Below are 18664 nucleotides of genomic sequence, written 5' to 3' on the forward strand. Positions count from 1 at the left end.
ATTGTAATATATATTTTTTTCTTCTTGAAAAGGACTGTGAAATTATAGAGGATGGAAAGAAACATGTCCTCATATTATATAACTGCAAACTGGATATGGCAGGCGAGATTTCCTTCCAGGCTGCTAATGCCAAAAATGAGGCTAATCTCAAAGTGAAAGGTGGGCTTATATTCTATAATTGTATAAATGTATGATGGCAAGAATTCATATTATTTTTATACTTTTAATTATTTTATACATACACATTTTACACATGCCCACAGATGGACAAGATTGTGATTAATATTTGATATATAAATGAACATCTTCTAACCAATTAATTTTATCACAGAACTTCCACTCATCTTCATTACTCCACTCACTGACGTCAAGGTGTATGAAAAAGATGAAGCAAGATTTGAATGTGAGACTTCAAGGTTGCCTAAGACATACCGCTGGCTGAAAGGATCCCAGGAACTTCAGGGAGATGACAAGTATGAACTTCTTGCTGAAAGCACAAGACACTCTCTGGTGGTCAAGTCAGTTGCATTTGAAGATGAAGCTAAATACATGTTTGAAGCAGAGGATAAGAGATCCAGTTCAAAACTCATCATTGAAGGTTTGCCGTTTTTATAACTTTCTTCTCTAAATTTAGAAAAATACTTTGTTTTGCATTACAGTTATAAATGCTACAATAATATTAAAATATTTCTTATGGAGAATTTAGCAATAGTTCTTCTCAGCTCTAAAATTGTATTAGTCATTAGCAGTAGTCAATGTGCACAAAAATCTTTTGATCTTACAGCTAAACTTTGTAATGTTCTGTATGCATTTAAAAACATTTGTGTGTTGTAGGTATTCGTCTTGAATTTGTAACACCACTCAAAGACGTAACTGTTAAAGAGCAAGAAACAGCTGAATTCACAATTGAGTTATCTCATGAAAATATCCAAGTTAGTTGGCTCAAGAATGACCAGCGCCTTCATCCTAGCAAGCTGGTGTCAATACATGATGATGGCAAATTCCACACTATTAAATTCAAGGATGTCACTCTGGATGACACTTCTCTTATAAAAGTTGAAGCCATGGGAAAAACAAATGAAGCTAAACTTACTGTTATTGGTAAGTTTTGTAAAAAAAAAGAATTTATTTTTATTGAAAATGTCTGCCATTACGTCCCTTAATACTTGGTATTTCTGATTATGCGCTTTACGTGCAGAGGGAGATCCATATTTTGTAACCAAACTTCAAGACTACACTGCTGTGGAGAAAGATGAAGTTGTGTTGCTCTGCGAGGTCAGCAAATCCAAAGCACCAGTGAAATGGTTCAAGGATGGACAGGAGATAATTCCATCCAAAAATGTAATAATTAAATCAGATGAGAAGAAACGCATTCTTACAATCAAAAAGGCTTCAAAGAAGGACATCGGGGAATACACTTGTGACTGTGGCACTGACCAAACCACTGCCAAACTCAACATTGAAGGTGACTCTTATAAGCCAATGACAAATTATTGTTATTTTTGACAGTTTACAGTGACAAAATCTTTTTATGACACCGGTTTTTCATTTGTCTGCTTTAGAACGTGACATTAAGGTTGTCCGCCCTCTGTACAGTGTGGAAGTTATAGAAACAGAAACTGCTCGTTTTGAGACTGAAATATCTGAAGAAGAGGTCCATGCTAACTGGAAACTGAAAGGAGAGACTTTACATTCTTCTCCGGTAAGTATTTCTAGCATGCGCTAAAATTAGTCTTACCTTTTCTGGTGTTTTTTTTAATGCTGCAGAGTGTTTTACATCAGGGTACAAATTTACTTTAACTAGAAGTTGGGCACTTATACATAACATGTAAATAAATAATTCTGAAGTATATGTTTATCCTTTTAAAGATTTTGCTTGATCGTAGTCTTTTGTAGAGTCCATAAAGTAACATTTTAAAATACTTCTAGAAATACATAACCTTTTTAATTAGCATGGAAGTGGTGCAGCAAAAATAAAGAACAAAGTTATATCATTTTAATATTTACATTAAGGGTACAGTAAAAAAAAAGTACAATAATTTTAGCATATAAATGTATATAATGTTAGTATATAGAAGGCTTAGTAAAGTTTGAGAAAATGACGTTTTGAATCGAATTGTAATAAATGTAATTATTTTAGGATTGTGAAATCAAAGAGGAAGGCAAAAAGCATTTCCTCATTCTTTACAATGTGCATTTGGACCAAGCTGGTGGGATAGATTTTCAAGCAGCCAATGCAAAATCCAGTGCGCATCTCAAAGTGAAAGGTAATGTATTGCTTTAATTAAAATATATTGCTTTAAAAAAATATCCATGGGTGGATAAAAATAATCAAAATCTGCAACTATATATAGTATTGTCATTGTATGGTATTGTGGATAAATATTAATTCTAGAAAAACAATAAGCTAATTGCACTGAAAATGTTGCATCATCAATGATACCAGGAATACTTATCTAATAAGTTGTTATGAAAGAGGATAGTTACAAAGAAAGACTTGCTGTGTTGGCATGTTAACTGCTGATAGTGGGATCATTATCGTTACAATTTTGGAAAGTGCCAAGAGATTGATGGACAGCAGCAGATAAGGTTGCTTGGTGCCACCTGTTTCTGTCCACTAGTAGGTTTGCTATTTTAGAAGGGATATGCATATGTAGCAAGAGACATATGGTTGATTGGTGGGTGGACAGATGCTACACTCATACTGTATACTGCTGACTCTGTTGAAAGTAAGGAAACACGGTATGCATATGGTGGCAGGCCCCACCCCTTAGTAGATTCTGGAGGCCACAGTCAGTGAAAGACTTTAAATAGTTTCAGTGCAGCCCTCAGCACCCTGAAGGGAAGCCGCAATGGAAATTGGAGGGTAAAGGGCCTGTGCTTTCCTGTGAAGGAGGATTTTAATGGAAAATGTCTTCTGTTGGAAAAGCCCGTGTAATTGGCCTGCTAAGGCCCTTGAAAGATGTGACTGTGACAGCTGGGGAGACGGCTACCTTCGAGTGTGAACTTTCTTATGAAGGGATCCCTGTAGAGTGGTTGCTCAATGGACAAAAGCTGGAATCAAGTGATAAGGTAAGGAAAACTTCAACAAATTATATTGTATAATAAAAATAAAAACATTGATGAATATTAGCACATTTATCTTTAATCAAATAACACTAAGGTATATATTTGAAATTTATTCTTGCTAAATGCATGTAGTAGTAATAAGGTTAAGAAGCAAAAATAATGGAAATACTTGGATCATTATTATTATTATTATTATTATTATTATTATTATTATTATTACTACTACTTTATGTGCATTTAGAAGATTTGGTTTATTTTACTGAAACTAATTGTTGAATATTTTTCATTATTTGGTTAATATTGTATCCATGATAAGGTATGCTGAGCAACATGCTTTTCTTAAATAGTTTTTCATTCATTTGATAACTGTAGTAAAGTATTGTGCATATATGGGATTAGCAGGCTTAAAATTCCATTTCAGGCAATTGACAGTATAACTTTGTGTCCAGATTTGCACTCCAAGTGCTCTCTCATCTGCTATTTTTATCCCAGCTTCAAGTGCTCCTTTTACATGTCAAGATACCATAGCCCAAAGTAATTAAAAAAAAAATCTATCCTGACTGCATTAATTAGTAACTATTAAAATAATGATTAGTTATGAAATTTTATGTTTCATAACATAGTTTTACAAAATAAAAGCAGTAAATAACGTATTGCGTAAATGTGATATTAAAAATATAATAATTTGAAGCTTACATTTAATTTATATTATTATTATGATTATTATAGTTACCACTATAATATGTAAGGCTTTTATTATTATTATTATTATTAATAATATTATTATTATTATTTTATTTTGTTTATGCTAACATTTTCAATAAAGCTTTTTTGTGTACAAAGTTTTTAAAAAATTAGCTGTGCTAAAGAGCAGATAAAAATACTGTATACTGAACAATTAATGAAAAATTGTGCACAATGATTGTTAGATCTATAGATAGATAGATAGATAGATAGATAGATAGATAGATAGATAGATAGATAGATAGATAGATAGATAGATAGATAGATAGATCAACAGATATAGACAGCTTTGTTTTTTGCCAGTATTATATAGTGTCACTATATAATTTTATTACAATGCTATAGTTGTGTTCAAAATTAAATATATTGCAAATTATTTAGTGCAGTACAAAATAGTTATTTGCAGTAATTACATAAGATAAAATAGAGACAACACATGCGTTTGTATATCTGTAAATATTTACGTGTGACTATTTCATTGTAAAATTATTGGAGAAACAAGAAAGGTGTCGCTGTTTTTTTTTTTTTTTTAATTTGCAAAGTCTTACAATAAAAAATATTTGTATTGTTAGATTGTTACTCGTGCTGAAGGAAGAGTTCACACTATCACTCTCAGGGATGTGCAGTTACCAGATGCTGGAGAGGTAACACTCACTGCAAAAGACTTTAAGACCCAGGCCAACTTGATTGTTAAAGGTAAAGCAGCAGCTTCAATGTTTCTGTTTCTAAGCATCAACACAAAGAGCACTTTTTAACCAGTTTTCAACCTTGTAGAACCTCCAGTTGAATTTACCAAACCTCTTGAAGACCAAACAGTAGAAGAGGAAGCCACTGCAGTTCTCGAGTGTGAGCTATCCAGGGAGCAAGCTGAGGTTAAATGGTTTAGGAATGGCCAAGAAATCCACAAGACCAAGAAATATGACATTATTGCTGATGGCAGAACCAGAAAGCTTATCATTCATGGCTGCACACTGGATGATGCACGGACATATACCTGTGATGCCAAGGAATTCAAGACATCCGCATTCTTGAATGTAGAACGTAAGTTGCTCTATATGAACATTAAGTTGCCGAGGCTTACGTTTATTGATATAGTCTGGTATTTGTTTCTTAGGCTCTGTTCACACATTTGACTGGGAGAATAGCAGTGTGTATAGAGCTATTTTTCTTGTCAAAACATCGGACACCGCTTCAGAAACTGATGGACCCCATTGTAAGACAATGGAATCCGTCGGCCGTCCGTGGTATCCATTGAATGACGGAGTCAGCAGAGCATTGTAGCTTCCATTGTAGACAGATTTATGGACAACTTATTATTATAGTTATGGTTTTACTTCATATAATGACCCAAGTAATATTCTTTCACAGCTCCATTTGTGGAATTTGCCAAACCCCTTTCTGATCTTGAAGTTAAAGAGAAGGAAACTGCTCGCTTTGAGTGTGAAATTTCTCGTGAAAGTGCCAAGGTATCTTATATTACTTTATTTTCATCTTTTCTTGCTACTTTGCTCAATTATAGAACAAAAATATTGAAACTTTATATATTCTACGCGTTGTCCAGGAATTAAATATCTTCTTGTATTTTTTTCCTACACCTACTTTAATAATTTTACACTAAAGGTCCGTTGGTTTAAAGATGGAATTGAAATTCGAAAAGGCAAAAAATATGATATCATATCTAAAGGAGTAACACGTGCCTTGGTTGTGAACAAATGTGTATTTGATGATGAGGCAGAATATGTCTGTGAGTCAAGAATGGCCAGAACCTCCGGACTGCTTACAGTCATTGGTAAGCAATAACTACCTGCCATAATCAAATGAGACAATCTAAAAATGTAATATGTTTTGCATAATTGGCTTAATCTTACTAAATTCACTCTTGTGTTTTGCAGAGGAAGAAGCTGTGTTTACTAAAAATCTCCCTAATATTGAAGCATGTGAATCAGAATCTGTCAAACTGGTTTGTGAGGTTTCAAAGGCCAGCGCTGATGTTGCTTGGTTTAAAGGAGATACTGAATTACCAGATGGTGGTAGATATGAGCATATTGCTGAGGGCAGGAAGAGAATCTTGATAATTCATAATATTAACTTGGATGATGCTGGAGAATACAACTGTAGACTGCCAAATTCACAAACAGCAGGAAACCTTGGAATTAAAGGTAAGAAATTTCTTTATTTTCCTATGAAATTAAAGTTTTTATACTGTAGTTAACAGTACAGCATGGTAAAGTAATGATTTTCACCATTTATTTAGAACTTGCTGCTGAGTTTATTTCCAGACCACAGAACATTGAGGTACTAGAGGGTGAAAAAGCTGAATTTGCCTGCTCTGTTTCAAAAGAAGCTTTTGAAGTTCAGTGGGTTAAGAATGATGTGATCCTTCAGTCTGGTGATAAGTATGACATAATTTCTGATGGCAAGAGGAGAGTACTTATTGTTAAAGATGCAGTGCCAAAAGAAGATGAAGGAGGCTATGCTGCCATGATTGGACAATCCAGAGCAACAGCAGAACTGACAGTGATTGGTAAGTTGTAAGACATGGAAAAAAGTCCAAATATTGTTAATATAATCTAATAAGGAATCTATTGGAGAAAAGTGAACTGTTACAGTGCATTCTGCTTGCACTCTATATCCAAAACTCAGTGTACATGCTACCACCCTACAATACTCATTATGCAACATGAAAATCATGAATGAGACATACTTGTCACACCCTCATTCACTTTAGGATATATGCCTATCTATCTATCTATCTATCTATCTATCTATCTATCCATCTATCTATAATCTCTCAATCTCTCTCTCTCTCTCTCTCTCTCCCTCTCTCTATCTAACTATGTATCCATCAATACATAGGTGTCCTTCCATAACTTATCTCTAAACCCGATATGTATGGCATGAGATGTTAAACAAACATGTAAAAAAAACAAAAAACATATACCTCCGACAGATGCTTCTGTATAGGTATACATTGGAATCTGTGGATGGTACAACATATAAGCCGCTAAGAGATGCCTGTGACAGAGGCAACTGTATAGGCATGTAGTGGCATCCATCGCCCATGGACTCCTATAATAATAAAAAAAATGTATACCGCATTGTATATGGTTTTTTTTAACTGGATGCCACAAAATTGTATTGAATTGGTAACATAACAAATTGTATAACTTAACACAATACAAAAAAGTTAAGGGTGGACAAATCAGTACTTGTATTATGTTAGTTATGAAGCCAGGATACTTACCACTGGGTGTTTTGTTTTGCAGAGAGACTTAGGATCATAACACCTGTTAAGGACCAACAAGTTAAAGAGGGACAAGAACTTGTCTTTAACTGTGAAGTCAACACAGAAGGGGCCAAAGCCAAATGGTTCAAGAATGATGAAGCAATATTTGATAGTCCCAAATATGTAATGGTACACAAAGATTTAGTTTATACTCTTAGAATCAGAGAAGCTCAACTAGATGACCAATCCACTTACACAATACAACTGAGTAACAACAGAGGTGAACATGTGAAGTCTTCTGGAGCTCTAACTGTTTCAGGTAAGTAGCTAGTGAACATTATTTTGACTTGTCTTCCACTATGTTCAACCACTATGACTGTAAGGACTTTTCATCTCTTATTTCAGAAGAGGATTTGAAGATTGTTGAGCCTATTGAAGATATTGAGACAATGGAGAAGAAATCAGTAACTTTCTGCTGCAAAGTCAACCGTCCAAATGCGACAGTCATGTGGATGAAGAATGGCCAAGAGGTTGTTCTGGACAAAAGAGTTTTGTACAAAGTTGACAAATTCAAACATTCTCTGATTATCAAAGACTGTGGCTTTGTCGATGAAGGCGAATACACTGTCATTGCTGGACAAGACAGGGCAGTAGCAGAGCTTTTAATCACAGAAGCTCCAGCAGATTTTGTACAGCATCTACAAGACCAAACTGTTATTGAATTTGAGGATGCAGTTTTCACTTGTCAGCTCTCCAAGGAGAAAGCCGCAGTGAAATGGTACAGGAACGGTCGGGAAATTAGAGGAAACAAAAAGTAAGAATGTTGTGCATTTGGTATTAATAATATGAATACATATTCCTTACTTGAAATATTAAGATTATTATGCATTTAAACTTGTTATGTCTTTTTATATATTTATATATATTTAATTTTTTTTCTTAAGATACCAATTTGAGAAAGATGGAAGTCTCCACAGACTTATCATTAAAGACTGCAGACCAGAAGATGAATGTGAATATTCATGCGGAATTGATGAGAGAAAATCTAGAGCTAGACTTTTTGTTGAAGGTACAATAACAAAATTATTGTTTATCCAATTATTTCCAAAAAGTTGTACGTTCATATTGCATTTAACTCATTCTAAATTACATTTTTGCTTTATTTTTATTTAGAAATTCCAATTGAGATTATTAGGCCACCACTTGATGTCTTTGAAGCACCCGGCACAGATGTCATCTTTGAAGCTGAGTTAAACAAGGATAGAGTTGAAGTAAAATGGTTGAGAAATAATATGATCATTGTCCAGGGAGACAAACATCAAATGATGAGTGAAGGAAAAGTCCACAGAATGCAAGTTTGTGAAATCAGACCCCGTGATCAGGGTGAATACAGATTTATTGCCAAAGATAAAGAAGCAAGAGCAAAACTTGAGTTAGCAGGTATAGTATATTTTTTTATAATAGATACCTGATGCGATCAATTTCATTTTTCACTACTAATTTTAATCATTCACTTGTATTCTAAGTTGCTATCATGTTTATTTACAGCTTTAGACTTAATGAAAACCATAAGTAAATTACTATAATAAAAATATGGGATTAGTCTACGATATCCTTTCATATTCACACATATATTTATTTGAAAATTATACCTAATGAAGCAGAAGTACATATAACATTAATGTACTTACCATATTGTGTCATCAACAGCTGTACCAAAGATCAAGACAGCAGACCAGAATATTGTGATTGATGCTGGCAAGCCACTTACCATGTCTGTACCATATGATGCCTATCCAAAAGCAGAAGCTGAATGGCGTAGGGGAGATGAAACATTGCCTGATGTGTATGTTGATACTACAGCAAATAACACAAGCTTTAGAATCCCTGAAACAAAGAAAGCTGACAAAGGGCACTATACAATCATACTACAAAATAAACATGGCAAGGCAGAGGCACATATCAACTTAGACGTAATTGGTAAGTTGTGTTTGAATGTCATCAGAAATTTTTACCTTTTTTTAAAATCAAGCCTTTTATAACAAAAATTTTCTAAATTATCTCAGATGTTCCTGGACCTGTTAGAAATTTTGAGGTTATTGATACATATGATGGAGAAGTCAGCCTGGCTTGGGAAGAACCAGAGAGTGATGGCGGTAGTAAAATCACTGGCTACATAATTGAAAGAAGAGATGTTAAGCGTAAGACTTGGGTCCTCGTGACTGACCATGCAGACAGCTGTGAATACACAGTTACCGGACTCCAGAAGGGTGGTGTGGAATATCTTTTCCGTGTCAGTGCAAAGAACAGAGTAGGTGCTGGTGAACCAGTAGAAACAGACAAACCTGTTGAAGCCAAGAACAAGTTTGGTAAGCACTAAGCAACAAATGGCCAAGACTGGGAATTTCTGTTTTATCAAAAATTATAATGAATAAAATATGATTTTTTTATTTTTTTTACAGATGTTCCAGGACCTCCATTGAATGTAGATGTTTGTGATGTCAATCGGTTTGGTGCATCACTGACCTGGGAACCACCAGAGTACGATGGTGGATCTGAAATAATATCATACATTATTGAATTGCGTGACAGAGCTTCCATTAAATGGGACCCTGCCATGATTACCAAACCAGATGAGCTGGGAGCAACTCTTAATGATGTTGTGGAGAACAAGGAATACATTTTCAGAGTAAGAGCTGAAAATCAAGCTGGAGTTGGCAAACCAAGTGCTGCAACACGTGCTGTAAAGATCAGGGATCCCATTGGTATGTACATATTCATAGTTGACTTTAACTGACTAAAATGATAGACGTCAAAGACAATTGAAATGTATTCACATTTTTCTTTATAGAAAAACCTAGTCCTCCTATCAATCTTACTCATTCTAAGCAAACCAAGGAATCTGTTCAGCTTACATGGGAACCTCCCCTGCAGGATGGAGGAAGCCCAGTATTAGGCTATATTATTGAAAGATGTGAAGAAGGCACTGATAAGTGGATTCGTTGTAACGTGAGACTCGCACCTGATCTTACATACAAGGTATGTTCAAAAACGAATTCAATAAACAAAATTCTCTTTAGCAAAACAAAAAAAGTTCATTTTTAAAGATTACCATAATCAAATTTCTAGGTTTGGCAGATTTAGGCTTCGTTCACATCTGCGTCAGGGTCCCGTTCTGACGTTCCGACTGAGTTTTCCATCAGAACGGGACCCTGACTGAAACAAATGGAAACTATAGGTTTCCGTTTGCATCACCATTGATTTCAATGGTGACGGATCCGGTGCCAATGGTTTCTGTTTGTCTCAGTTGTGCAAGGGTTCCGTCGTTTTGACAGAATCAATACCGTAGTCTACTACGGTATTGATTCCGTCAAAACGACTGAACCCTTGCACAACTCAGACAAACGGAAACCATTGGCACCGGATCCGTCACCATTGAAATCAATGGTGATGGAAACTTACACCTACGGTTTCTGTTTGTGTCTGTCAGGGCTCCATTCTGTCGTTATTTACTCATAAAACTACTTGATTGCTTATACTAGGTCACTGGCTTGAAGTCCGGAGCAAACTATTACTATAGAGTCTCTGCAGAGAATGCAGCTGGCATATCAGATCCTACAGATAGCCTAGGACCACTCACCGCAGATGATCCTCACTGTGAGTATTTGAATTGCATTCAAAAATTTTAATTTCAAATATGGATGTTAACAAATGTATTTACAAACAAAATATATAATTGTTTTATTTTATTATACTTTTAGCACCACCTACCATGGATTTAAGTGCTTTCAAAGATGGCCTTGAAGTGATCGTCCCTGAACCTCTTAAAATACATGTTCCTATTACTGGCTACCCAACACCTACCGTGGTATGGTCAGTGAATGGTACAGTCTTGGAAAGTAATGAACGTGTTAAAATCGATACAACTGCAACTTTTACGGAGCTTGTTATTTCTCCAAGCGAACGTCCTGACAAAGGAATTTATACATTAGAGCTTCAGAATTCTGTGATATCATTGTCTGGAGAAATAGATGTCAATGTTATTGGTAAGGGCTAATAAACTTTATTATCAAATAAATCCTGAGGGAAATACGTTTATTTAATTAATTGTTATAAATTCTTTTCTAGCTCGTCCAAGTGCTCCAAGAGAGCTAAAGGTCGGGGACCTCACAAGAAGTACTGTGAATCTGTCTTGGGAAACACCTGAGAATGATGGCGGCAGTCCACTGACTGGATACCTTATAGAGAAACGAGAAGTCAACCGCAAGACTTGGGCTAGGGTACGTAATAAGCTAATATTAATTTCATAAGGATGTAATTGTTAACCTTAAAGCAGAGAAAGATTAATAGAAAAGTTTAAATATATAGAGTTTTGTACGCTTTGAAGACTTCAATAGGAACCATGTAATACTACATTTACCCTCCAGCGGTTGCACATGGTCCAAGTGCAGAGCTGGCGGACATGCAACAATCAGCTCATTTTACTGAGACAGCTTTAATCATTGTTTAATCGGTTAATCGATAGTTAACATGAGATAGATGGACTACAATTAAGTTCATATTAGCATACAACTCTTTAAACTGAACATAAAAGCTGTAAACTAGTGTTTACAATTGTCTGTTGTATTAAAATACAAATAGATTTTTGAAAGTTTTGATCTGTTTCAGGTCATAGAAAATGTCCTTGACCAAGAATTCACAGTATCCGACCTTATACAAGGCAGGGAATATCTATTCCGCGTTTCAGCTTGTAATAAGTGCGGACCAGGAGAACCAGCATACATTGATGAACCAGTAAACATGTCTGCACCAGCAAGTAAGTTAGAGTTTTTATTCTATTTTTCAGAAAACCAATATTCTCAAAATACAGATATAAATATACACGTTTTTTTCAATTCATGTCATATCGTTTCCTATATTAAAAGGCAAAGGAGAGACTAAGCATTTTTTTTACTAGCACATAGTTCATGTTTTTCAATATATTCTTCACAAATTTTTTTATATTCTACTTTTATTACAGCTGTTCCTGACCCACCTGAAAATCTTAAGTGGCGCGATCCAACTTCTAAAGGAATTTTCCTCACATGGGAGCCACCCAAGTATGATGGTGGCTCACGCATCAAGGGTTATCTGGTGGAGAAATGCCAGCGTGGCACTGACAAATGGGAAATTTGTGGCGATTCTGTTACAGAAACTAAGTAAGTGTGATCTTTGTTTGGTGGGAGCATTTTAGAGGAAAAGCAGACATTTAATTGTTTTTCTTTTGTAACATGGAAAATGCATCTTCTTCATAGGTTGCAAGTGGACAATCTCACTGATGGTCAATGGTATTCATACCGTGTAAAAGCACTCAATAGACTTGGTGCCAGTAAACCGAGCAGACCAACAGATGATATCCTAGCTACAGATCCTAAAGGTATTTAATATTCTGAGTGTTTATTTAAAAAAGAGTTATTATTCACAATGCCCACAATATACTATATTTTACTAATATACTCTTCCCTTTGTTAATATAGAGGCACCTGAAATTTTCTTGGATGTGAAACTTATAGCTGGCATAACAGTGAAGGCTGGAACCAAAATTGAACTACCAGCTTCAATTATGGGGAAACCAGAACCTAAAGTTACATGGAACAAAGCTGAGTCTCTACTGAGAGTTGACACTCGAGTTACAATTGAATCCAAACCAGGACATTCTACAGTTGTAATTACAGAGAGCAAAAGAAGCGACTCTGGAACTTACATAATAGAAGCAGTAAATACTTCTGGCAGAGCTACAGCCGTTGTTGAAGTGAATGTTTTAGGTACCATTTTTTTTCTTTTAGGTTCATTTAAAAACTAAACTAAAATTTAAATGCAAATGCTGCTTTGCAGATGAACGTTTTCTACTTTGTGTACTTAATTCATATAAACACACCTTTTTTAAATACACAGATAAACCTGGACCTCCAGCTGCATTTGATATTTCTGAGATTACAAATGAATCCTGTGTACTAACCTGGAATCCTCCACGAGACGATGGTGGCTCAAGGATTAGCAACTACATTCTGGAACAAAAAGCAGGAGACAGTGAAATATGGAACAAATTGTCATCAACAATTAAAGAGACTCGATTTAAGGCTGCAAAACTTACACCTCTTAAAGAATACATCTTCAGGGCCAGTGCTGAAAATATGTACGGTATTGGAGAGCCTGTACAATCTAACTCCATGACTGCTAAGTACTCATTCGGTAAGGAAATACAAACATTGCTTGATTTGTCCTTCAAACTCTAAAGATTTGGTCTGTGCAGTGAATGGGATCTTATAATATTAAATGTTGATTCTGTTTTACAGATCCTCCTGGACCACCAACCCGCCTTGAACCTTCTGACATTACAAAAGAATCAGTGACTTTGTCCTGGAATGAACCAGATGAAGATGGTGGAAGTCCAATAACTGGATATTGGGTTGAAAGACTTGATCCTGAAAGTGGAAAATGGGTCAGATGCAACAAAACTCCTGTTAAAGATCCTACATATAGGTATACACGCCATATTAATATTTATGCTAATCACCCTGCTGTTAATAAATATATCTTTAAATAACAATATATCAGTAAGCTACAATACATGTTAACTGTATACACTTATCTTTAACAGAGTCAAAGGTCTTACAAACAAAAAGAAGTATCAGTTCCGTGTTTTGGCAGAAAATCTTGCTGGCCCTGGAAAGCCAAGTAGAGAGACTGAGCCTATCTTAATAAAAGATCCAATTGGTATGTTTAATTTTTACATATATAATAAAGCCAGTTTTGCATTGGTTATTATTGTGAATGCAACATTATTATAAAACTCATTTTTTTTCTTTTGATGTAGATCCACCATGGCCTCCCACCAAACCAACTGTCAAAGATGTTGCTAAAACATCTGCATTCTTGAACTGGCTGAAACCAGAACATGATGGTGGTGCCAAGATAGATTCCTATGTTATTGAGCTTTTAAAGACTGGAACTGATGAATGGGTTAGAGTGGCAGATGGCATTCCAAACACAGAACACTTTTTGAAAGGCCTCATGGAAAAGCAGGAGTACTCTTTTAGAGTAAGAGCTGTAAACAAAGCTGGAGAAAGCGAGCCTAGCGAACCAAGTGACCCAGTACTCTGCAAAGAGAGACTTAGTAAGTTATACATTTTATTTTTACTTTTTGAAGTCCAAATTTATATATATATATATATATATATATATATATATATATATATATATATATATATATAAAACTGTAGTGTGTATGCTTGTATTTTAATGATAACTTTGTACAGAGCTCTATGCAAACCTCGCCAATGTAGTAAACTAAGCATTGGATGTAAACTGGACTTTTCATAGGTTGTTAGTCTATAAGTATAGCTATTAATTATATATGCAGCAAGCTACTTATAGATTATTATTGTAAATGAGTAACTATTATGATAATAATGTATTTTCTTATACATTTTTTAGATCCTCCTTCTCCACCCCGCTGGCTTGAGGTTATTAATATAAGTAAGAATGTAGCAGATCTTAAATGGACGGTTCCCGAGAGAGATGGAGGTTCCCCAATTACCAACTACATCGTTGAAAAGAGAGACGTAAGACGCAAGGGCTGGCAGACAGTGGACACCACAGTAAAGGACATCAAATGTTCTGTGACCCCACTTTCTGAAGGTTCCTTATATGTGTTCCGAGTAGCTGCTGAAAATGCAGCAGGACAAAGTGACTATTGTGAACTAGAAGACTCAGTGTTGGCCAAGGATACATTTAGTAAGTTATCATTTTTAGTAAGTTATCATTTTTAATACTGAATGGCAAAACATACATTTTTATCCAGTTCATGAGTGATTACTGTCTCTAAAATATCTGTTTTCACAGCAAACAGTTTCTTTAACACTCATATTATATTTTTAGCTACCCCTGGACCACCATACGCACTAATAGTGGTTGATGTAACAAAGAGACATGTTGAATTGAAATGGGAAGCACCCAAAAATGATGGAGGAAGACCCATACAAAGGTAAATTATAAAAACAGAGGTTGAGCAAATGCACAGACTATATCATGCTGTGTTGATATTTACAAATATATTAAAAACATTTTCATATTACTTTAAACAGATATGTTATTGAAAAGAAAGAGAAACTGGCCACGCGCTGGGTTAAATCTGGAAGGACATCTGGCCCAGACTGTCAGTTCAGGGTAACAGATGTTATTGAAGGCACAGAAGTTCAATTCCAGGTTCGGGCAGAAAATGAAGCTGGTGTTGGTCATCCAAGTGAACCTACAGATATGTTGGCAATTGAAGACCCAACAAGTAAGTACTATAAAGACTCAAACAAAGACTTTAAAGAAATAACTTTTCATAAGAATTTGAAAATTATCTTGAATGTTTACATTTTTTTAGGTCCTCCATCACCTCCTCTTGAGTTACATGTTACTGATGCAACCAGAAGCCACATCTCTATTGCCTGGAAGGCTCCAGAGAAAAATGGTGGTAGCCCCATTATTGGATATCATATTGAGGCATGCCCAGCAGGCACTGAAAAGTGGATGAGAATCAATTCACGACCTGTTAAAGACCTGAAGTACAATACTGAAGAAGGCATTATTCCTGATAAAGAATATATCCTCCGTGTTAGGGCTGTCAATGCTATTGGCACTAGTGATCCATCTGAAATTTCAGAGAATGTGTTTGCTAAGGATCCTGACTGTGAGTATATTGTTAATATTGTATATCATTGAATACAGAGATTAAAAATTTATGGTAAATTATATCCATATATTTTTCCCTACAGGTAATCCAACAATTGATCTGAAAACCCAAGACATTGTTGTTGTAGAAGGAGAAAAACTAACTATTCCTGTGCCATTCAGAGCTGTTCCATTACCAACTATTAGCTGGCATAAGGATGGCAAAGAAATTAAAATTGCTGACAGAGTATCATCCAAGAGTGACTACACATCTGCCAATTTAGATGTGTCTAATGTTGTCCATGGAGATGCTGGAGTCTATACCATCACACTGGAAAACAAAGTAGGATCAACTACAGGATCCATTAATGTGAAAGTCATAGGTAAATAATGTAATTTGGTAGAAAGAGCTGACTATTTATAGCAACAAAAAAAAACATTTATTCACCGTTCATGTTTATATTTTCTAGGTTTGCCCGGACAATGCAAGGACATTAAAGCTACAGAAGTTACCAAAAATACTTGCAAAGTTTCTTGGGAGCCACCAGATTATGATGGTGGAACTCCAGTAGTGCATTATGTCTTAGAGCGCAGAGAAGCTGGACGAAGAACTTACACACCAGTGATGTCAGGAGAAAACAAATTAACATGGAATATTAAAGATCTGATACCTAATGGAGAATACTATTTCAGAGTCAAGGCTGTTAATAAGATTGGTGGAGGGGAATATCTTGAACTCAGAAATCCAATTATTGCAGAGGATGCAAAACGTAGGTTATTGCATGACTACAGATAATAGTGCACAGATAACAATTGAAGTGTTTTGATTGTTGTTTTTTAATATTATTTTACAGAACGACCAGATCCACCTGTTGATCTTGATACTCACAATCCCACTTCAAAGACTATTACTCTGACATGGAAACCTCCCCAGTATGATGGAGGATGCAAGATTATGGGTTACATCATTGAGAAGATTCCCAAAGGTGGTGAAAAATGGGAACGCTGCAATGAATCTATTGTTCCTGTACTCACCTACACTGTGAAGGGTTTGGAAGAGGGAAAAGAGTATCAGTATCGTGTACGTGCAGAAAATGCTGCAGGAATTAGTGAACCCTCCCGTGTATCCCCAGGAATTATAGCTGTAGATCCAATGGGTAAGCAAAGAGAAATTGTAGAAAAGAATCAAAAAACTTTATGGGTTAAAAGTATATACATTAACACATTGTTATTGATTCTTCTCTCTAGATCCTCCAAAAGTATTCCTCTCAGGCAGTTTACAATCTGGACTTTCTGTCAGGCAAGGAGATGAGATTACACTGGATGCACATATAAGTGGATCACCATATCCAACCATTACTTGGCATAGAAATGATGAAGTAATCAAACCAGAGGAGATAAAGAAAAGAGTGGAAAAAATTGTTTCCCGCAAGAAAAAAGAAGCAGTTGTGGATGAACCATTCCACCTTTCTTTGCCAGAGCGTTTAAATGTTGACAACAGTAGACAGGGAGAATCCGAATTGTCCATTAGAGATTCCATACGGGCCGATTATGGCATATTTACAATCAAGGTTGAAAATGATCATGGTGTTGCAAAAGCTACATGTGAAGTAAATGTATTAGGTAAGCAATACTATATATAATTTGTACCCTATGTATAATAAATACAAATTCTATTAATGATAAGAATTATAACATTTCCTGATTAACTATTGAATTCGTTTTGTTATAAGTGTAAGTATTTTTTTTTTCATTGGATTTTCAGATTTCCCAGGTCCTCCAGTGAACTTTACTTTTGACGAAGTAAGGAAGAATTCAGTTACATGCAAATGGGAACCTCCCTTGGATGATGGCGGTAGTGAAATCTTAAACTACGTATTAGAGAAGAAAGATAATTCAAAGGCTGAAATTGGATGGGTTATTGTAACATCTACATTAAGGCACTGCAAATATCCAGTCACCAAACTTATTGAGGACAAAGAATACATCTTCCGTGTTACAGCTGAAAATAGATTTGGCCCAGGACCACCATGTATCTCTCAACCTCTTCTTGCTAAAGATCCATTTAGTAAGTTTTTTTTTGCTCTACTGAATACTTTTAAATTAGTTTAAATGTACGATATGTATTTATACTAAAGAAAGACTATAATGTATAAATGGTATATATTCACAGCACCACCCGAAGCACCAGAAAAACCTGAAGTTGAAGATGTTACAGCCAACAGTATGGTAGTTACGTGGAAGGAACCCAAAGACAACGGCAGCCCAATATTAGGATATTGGATTGAGAAACGTGAAGTGAACAGCACTCACTGGGCTCGTGTTAACAGGAATCTTCTCAATTCCCTTGAGGTCAAAGTTGAAGGTCTTTTGGAGGGCCTTACATACATTTTTAGAGTTTGTGCAGAAAATGCCGGAGGAGCTGGAAAGTTTAGTGTACCTTCTGATCCAAAGACAGCTCAAGATCCAATATGTAAGTAACAAACCATGCAGACTAAAATACTGTTTGCGCATGAAAAGCTGTAACTTACCATCTTTTATCTTCTTATCTCAATATTAGTGCTTCCAGGACCACCAGCTCCAAGAATTGTTGACACAAGCTCATCAGCCATTGATTTAGAATGGGATCCTCCTCTATACAATGGTGGTGGAGAAATTGTTGGCTACTTTGTTGATAAACAGTTAATGGGCAGCAATGAATGGTCTCGCTGCACAGACAGGCCAATTAAAATGCGTAATTACATTGTTAAAGGCATTAGAGAAGGTGCAGATTACAAAGTTCGTGTGAGTGCTGTCAATGTTACTGGTGAAGGTCCCCCTGGAGTAACAGAACCCATTACAGTCCTTGAACCACAAGGTATATTTCTGTTTGTTTGATCAATATACAATGGTTTCTACATTCACATAAGAATATATTGTAACTCT

At 35.5% G+C, this 18664-nt stretch overlaps 1 protein-coding gene across 1 annotated transcript in view; it reads left to right on the forward strand.

The window, feature by feature from the left end:
- Positions 1-18664, forward strand: part of LOC142726238 (titin-like) — a gene marked incomplete at its 3' end in the record, with an annotated part of 141867 nt that overhangs the window by 91117 nt on the left and 32086 nt on the right. Inside the window, exons 164-206 of the mRNA XM_075849004.1 lie at positions 33-159; positions 332-598; positions 835-1101; positions 1199-1465; positions 1563-1702; positions 2141-2267; positions 2930-3072; positions 4386-4509; positions 4588-4854; positions 5182-5279; positions 5434-5602; positions 5706-5972; positions 6068-6337; positions 7080-7358; positions 7445-7853; positions 7984-8108; positions 8213-8479; positions 8750-9019; positions 9106-9408; positions 9502-9804; positions 9891-10078; positions 10582-10696; positions 10801-11085; positions 11168-11319; positions 11708-11855; positions 12060-12237; positions 12334-12455; positions 12556-12843; positions 12974-13270; positions 13375-13561; positions 13680-13795; positions 13896-14195; positions 14516-14815; positions 14960-15065; positions 15166-15362; positions 15453-15758; positions 15844-16122; positions 16210-16509; positions 16594-16896; positions 16988-17362; positions 17505-17807; positions 17913-18212; positions 18300-18596. Of these exons, the coding sequence (XP_075705119.1) occupies positions 33-159; positions 332-598; positions 835-1101; positions 1199-1465; positions 1563-1702; positions 2141-2267; positions 2930-3072; positions 4386-4509; positions 4588-4854; positions 5182-5279; positions 5434-5602; positions 5706-5972; positions 6068-6337; positions 7080-7358; positions 7445-7853; positions 7984-8108; positions 8213-8479; positions 8750-9019; positions 9106-9408; positions 9502-9804; positions 9891-10078; positions 10582-10696; positions 10801-11085; positions 11168-11319; positions 11708-11855; positions 12060-12237; positions 12334-12455; positions 12556-12843; positions 12974-13270; positions 13375-13561; positions 13680-13795; positions 13896-14195; positions 14516-14815; positions 14960-15065; positions 15166-15362; positions 15453-15758; positions 15844-16122; positions 16210-16509; positions 16594-16896; positions 16988-17362; positions 17505-17807; positions 17913-18212; positions 18300-18596 (9931 nt within the window). The remainder of the gene's footprint in view (positions 1-32; positions 160-331; positions 599-834; positions 1102-1198; positions 1466-1562; positions 1703-2140; positions 2268-2929; positions 3073-4385; positions 4510-4587; positions 4855-5181; positions 5280-5433; positions 5603-5705; positions 5973-6067; positions 6338-7079; positions 7359-7444; positions 7854-7983; positions 8109-8212; positions 8480-8749; positions 9020-9105; positions 9409-9501; positions 9805-9890; positions 10079-10581; positions 10697-10800; positions 11086-11167; positions 11320-11707; positions 11856-12059; positions 12238-12333; positions 12456-12555; positions 12844-12973; positions 13271-13374; positions 13562-13679; positions 13796-13895; positions 14196-14515; positions 14816-14959; positions 15066-15165; positions 15363-15452; positions 15759-15843; positions 16123-16209; positions 16510-16593; positions 16897-16987; positions 17363-17504; positions 17808-17912; positions 18213-18299; positions 18597-18664) is intronic.

This window comes from Rhinoderma darwinii, unplaced genomic scaffold (genome assembly GCF_050947455.1).
Source record: "Rhinoderma darwinii isolate aRhiDar2 unplaced genomic scaffold, aRhiDar2.hap1 Scaffold_617, whole genome shotgun sequence".
In the NCBI taxonomy this organism is placed as follows: Eukaryota; Metazoa; Chordata; class Amphibia; order Anura; family Rhinodermatidae; genus Rhinoderma; species Rhinoderma darwinii.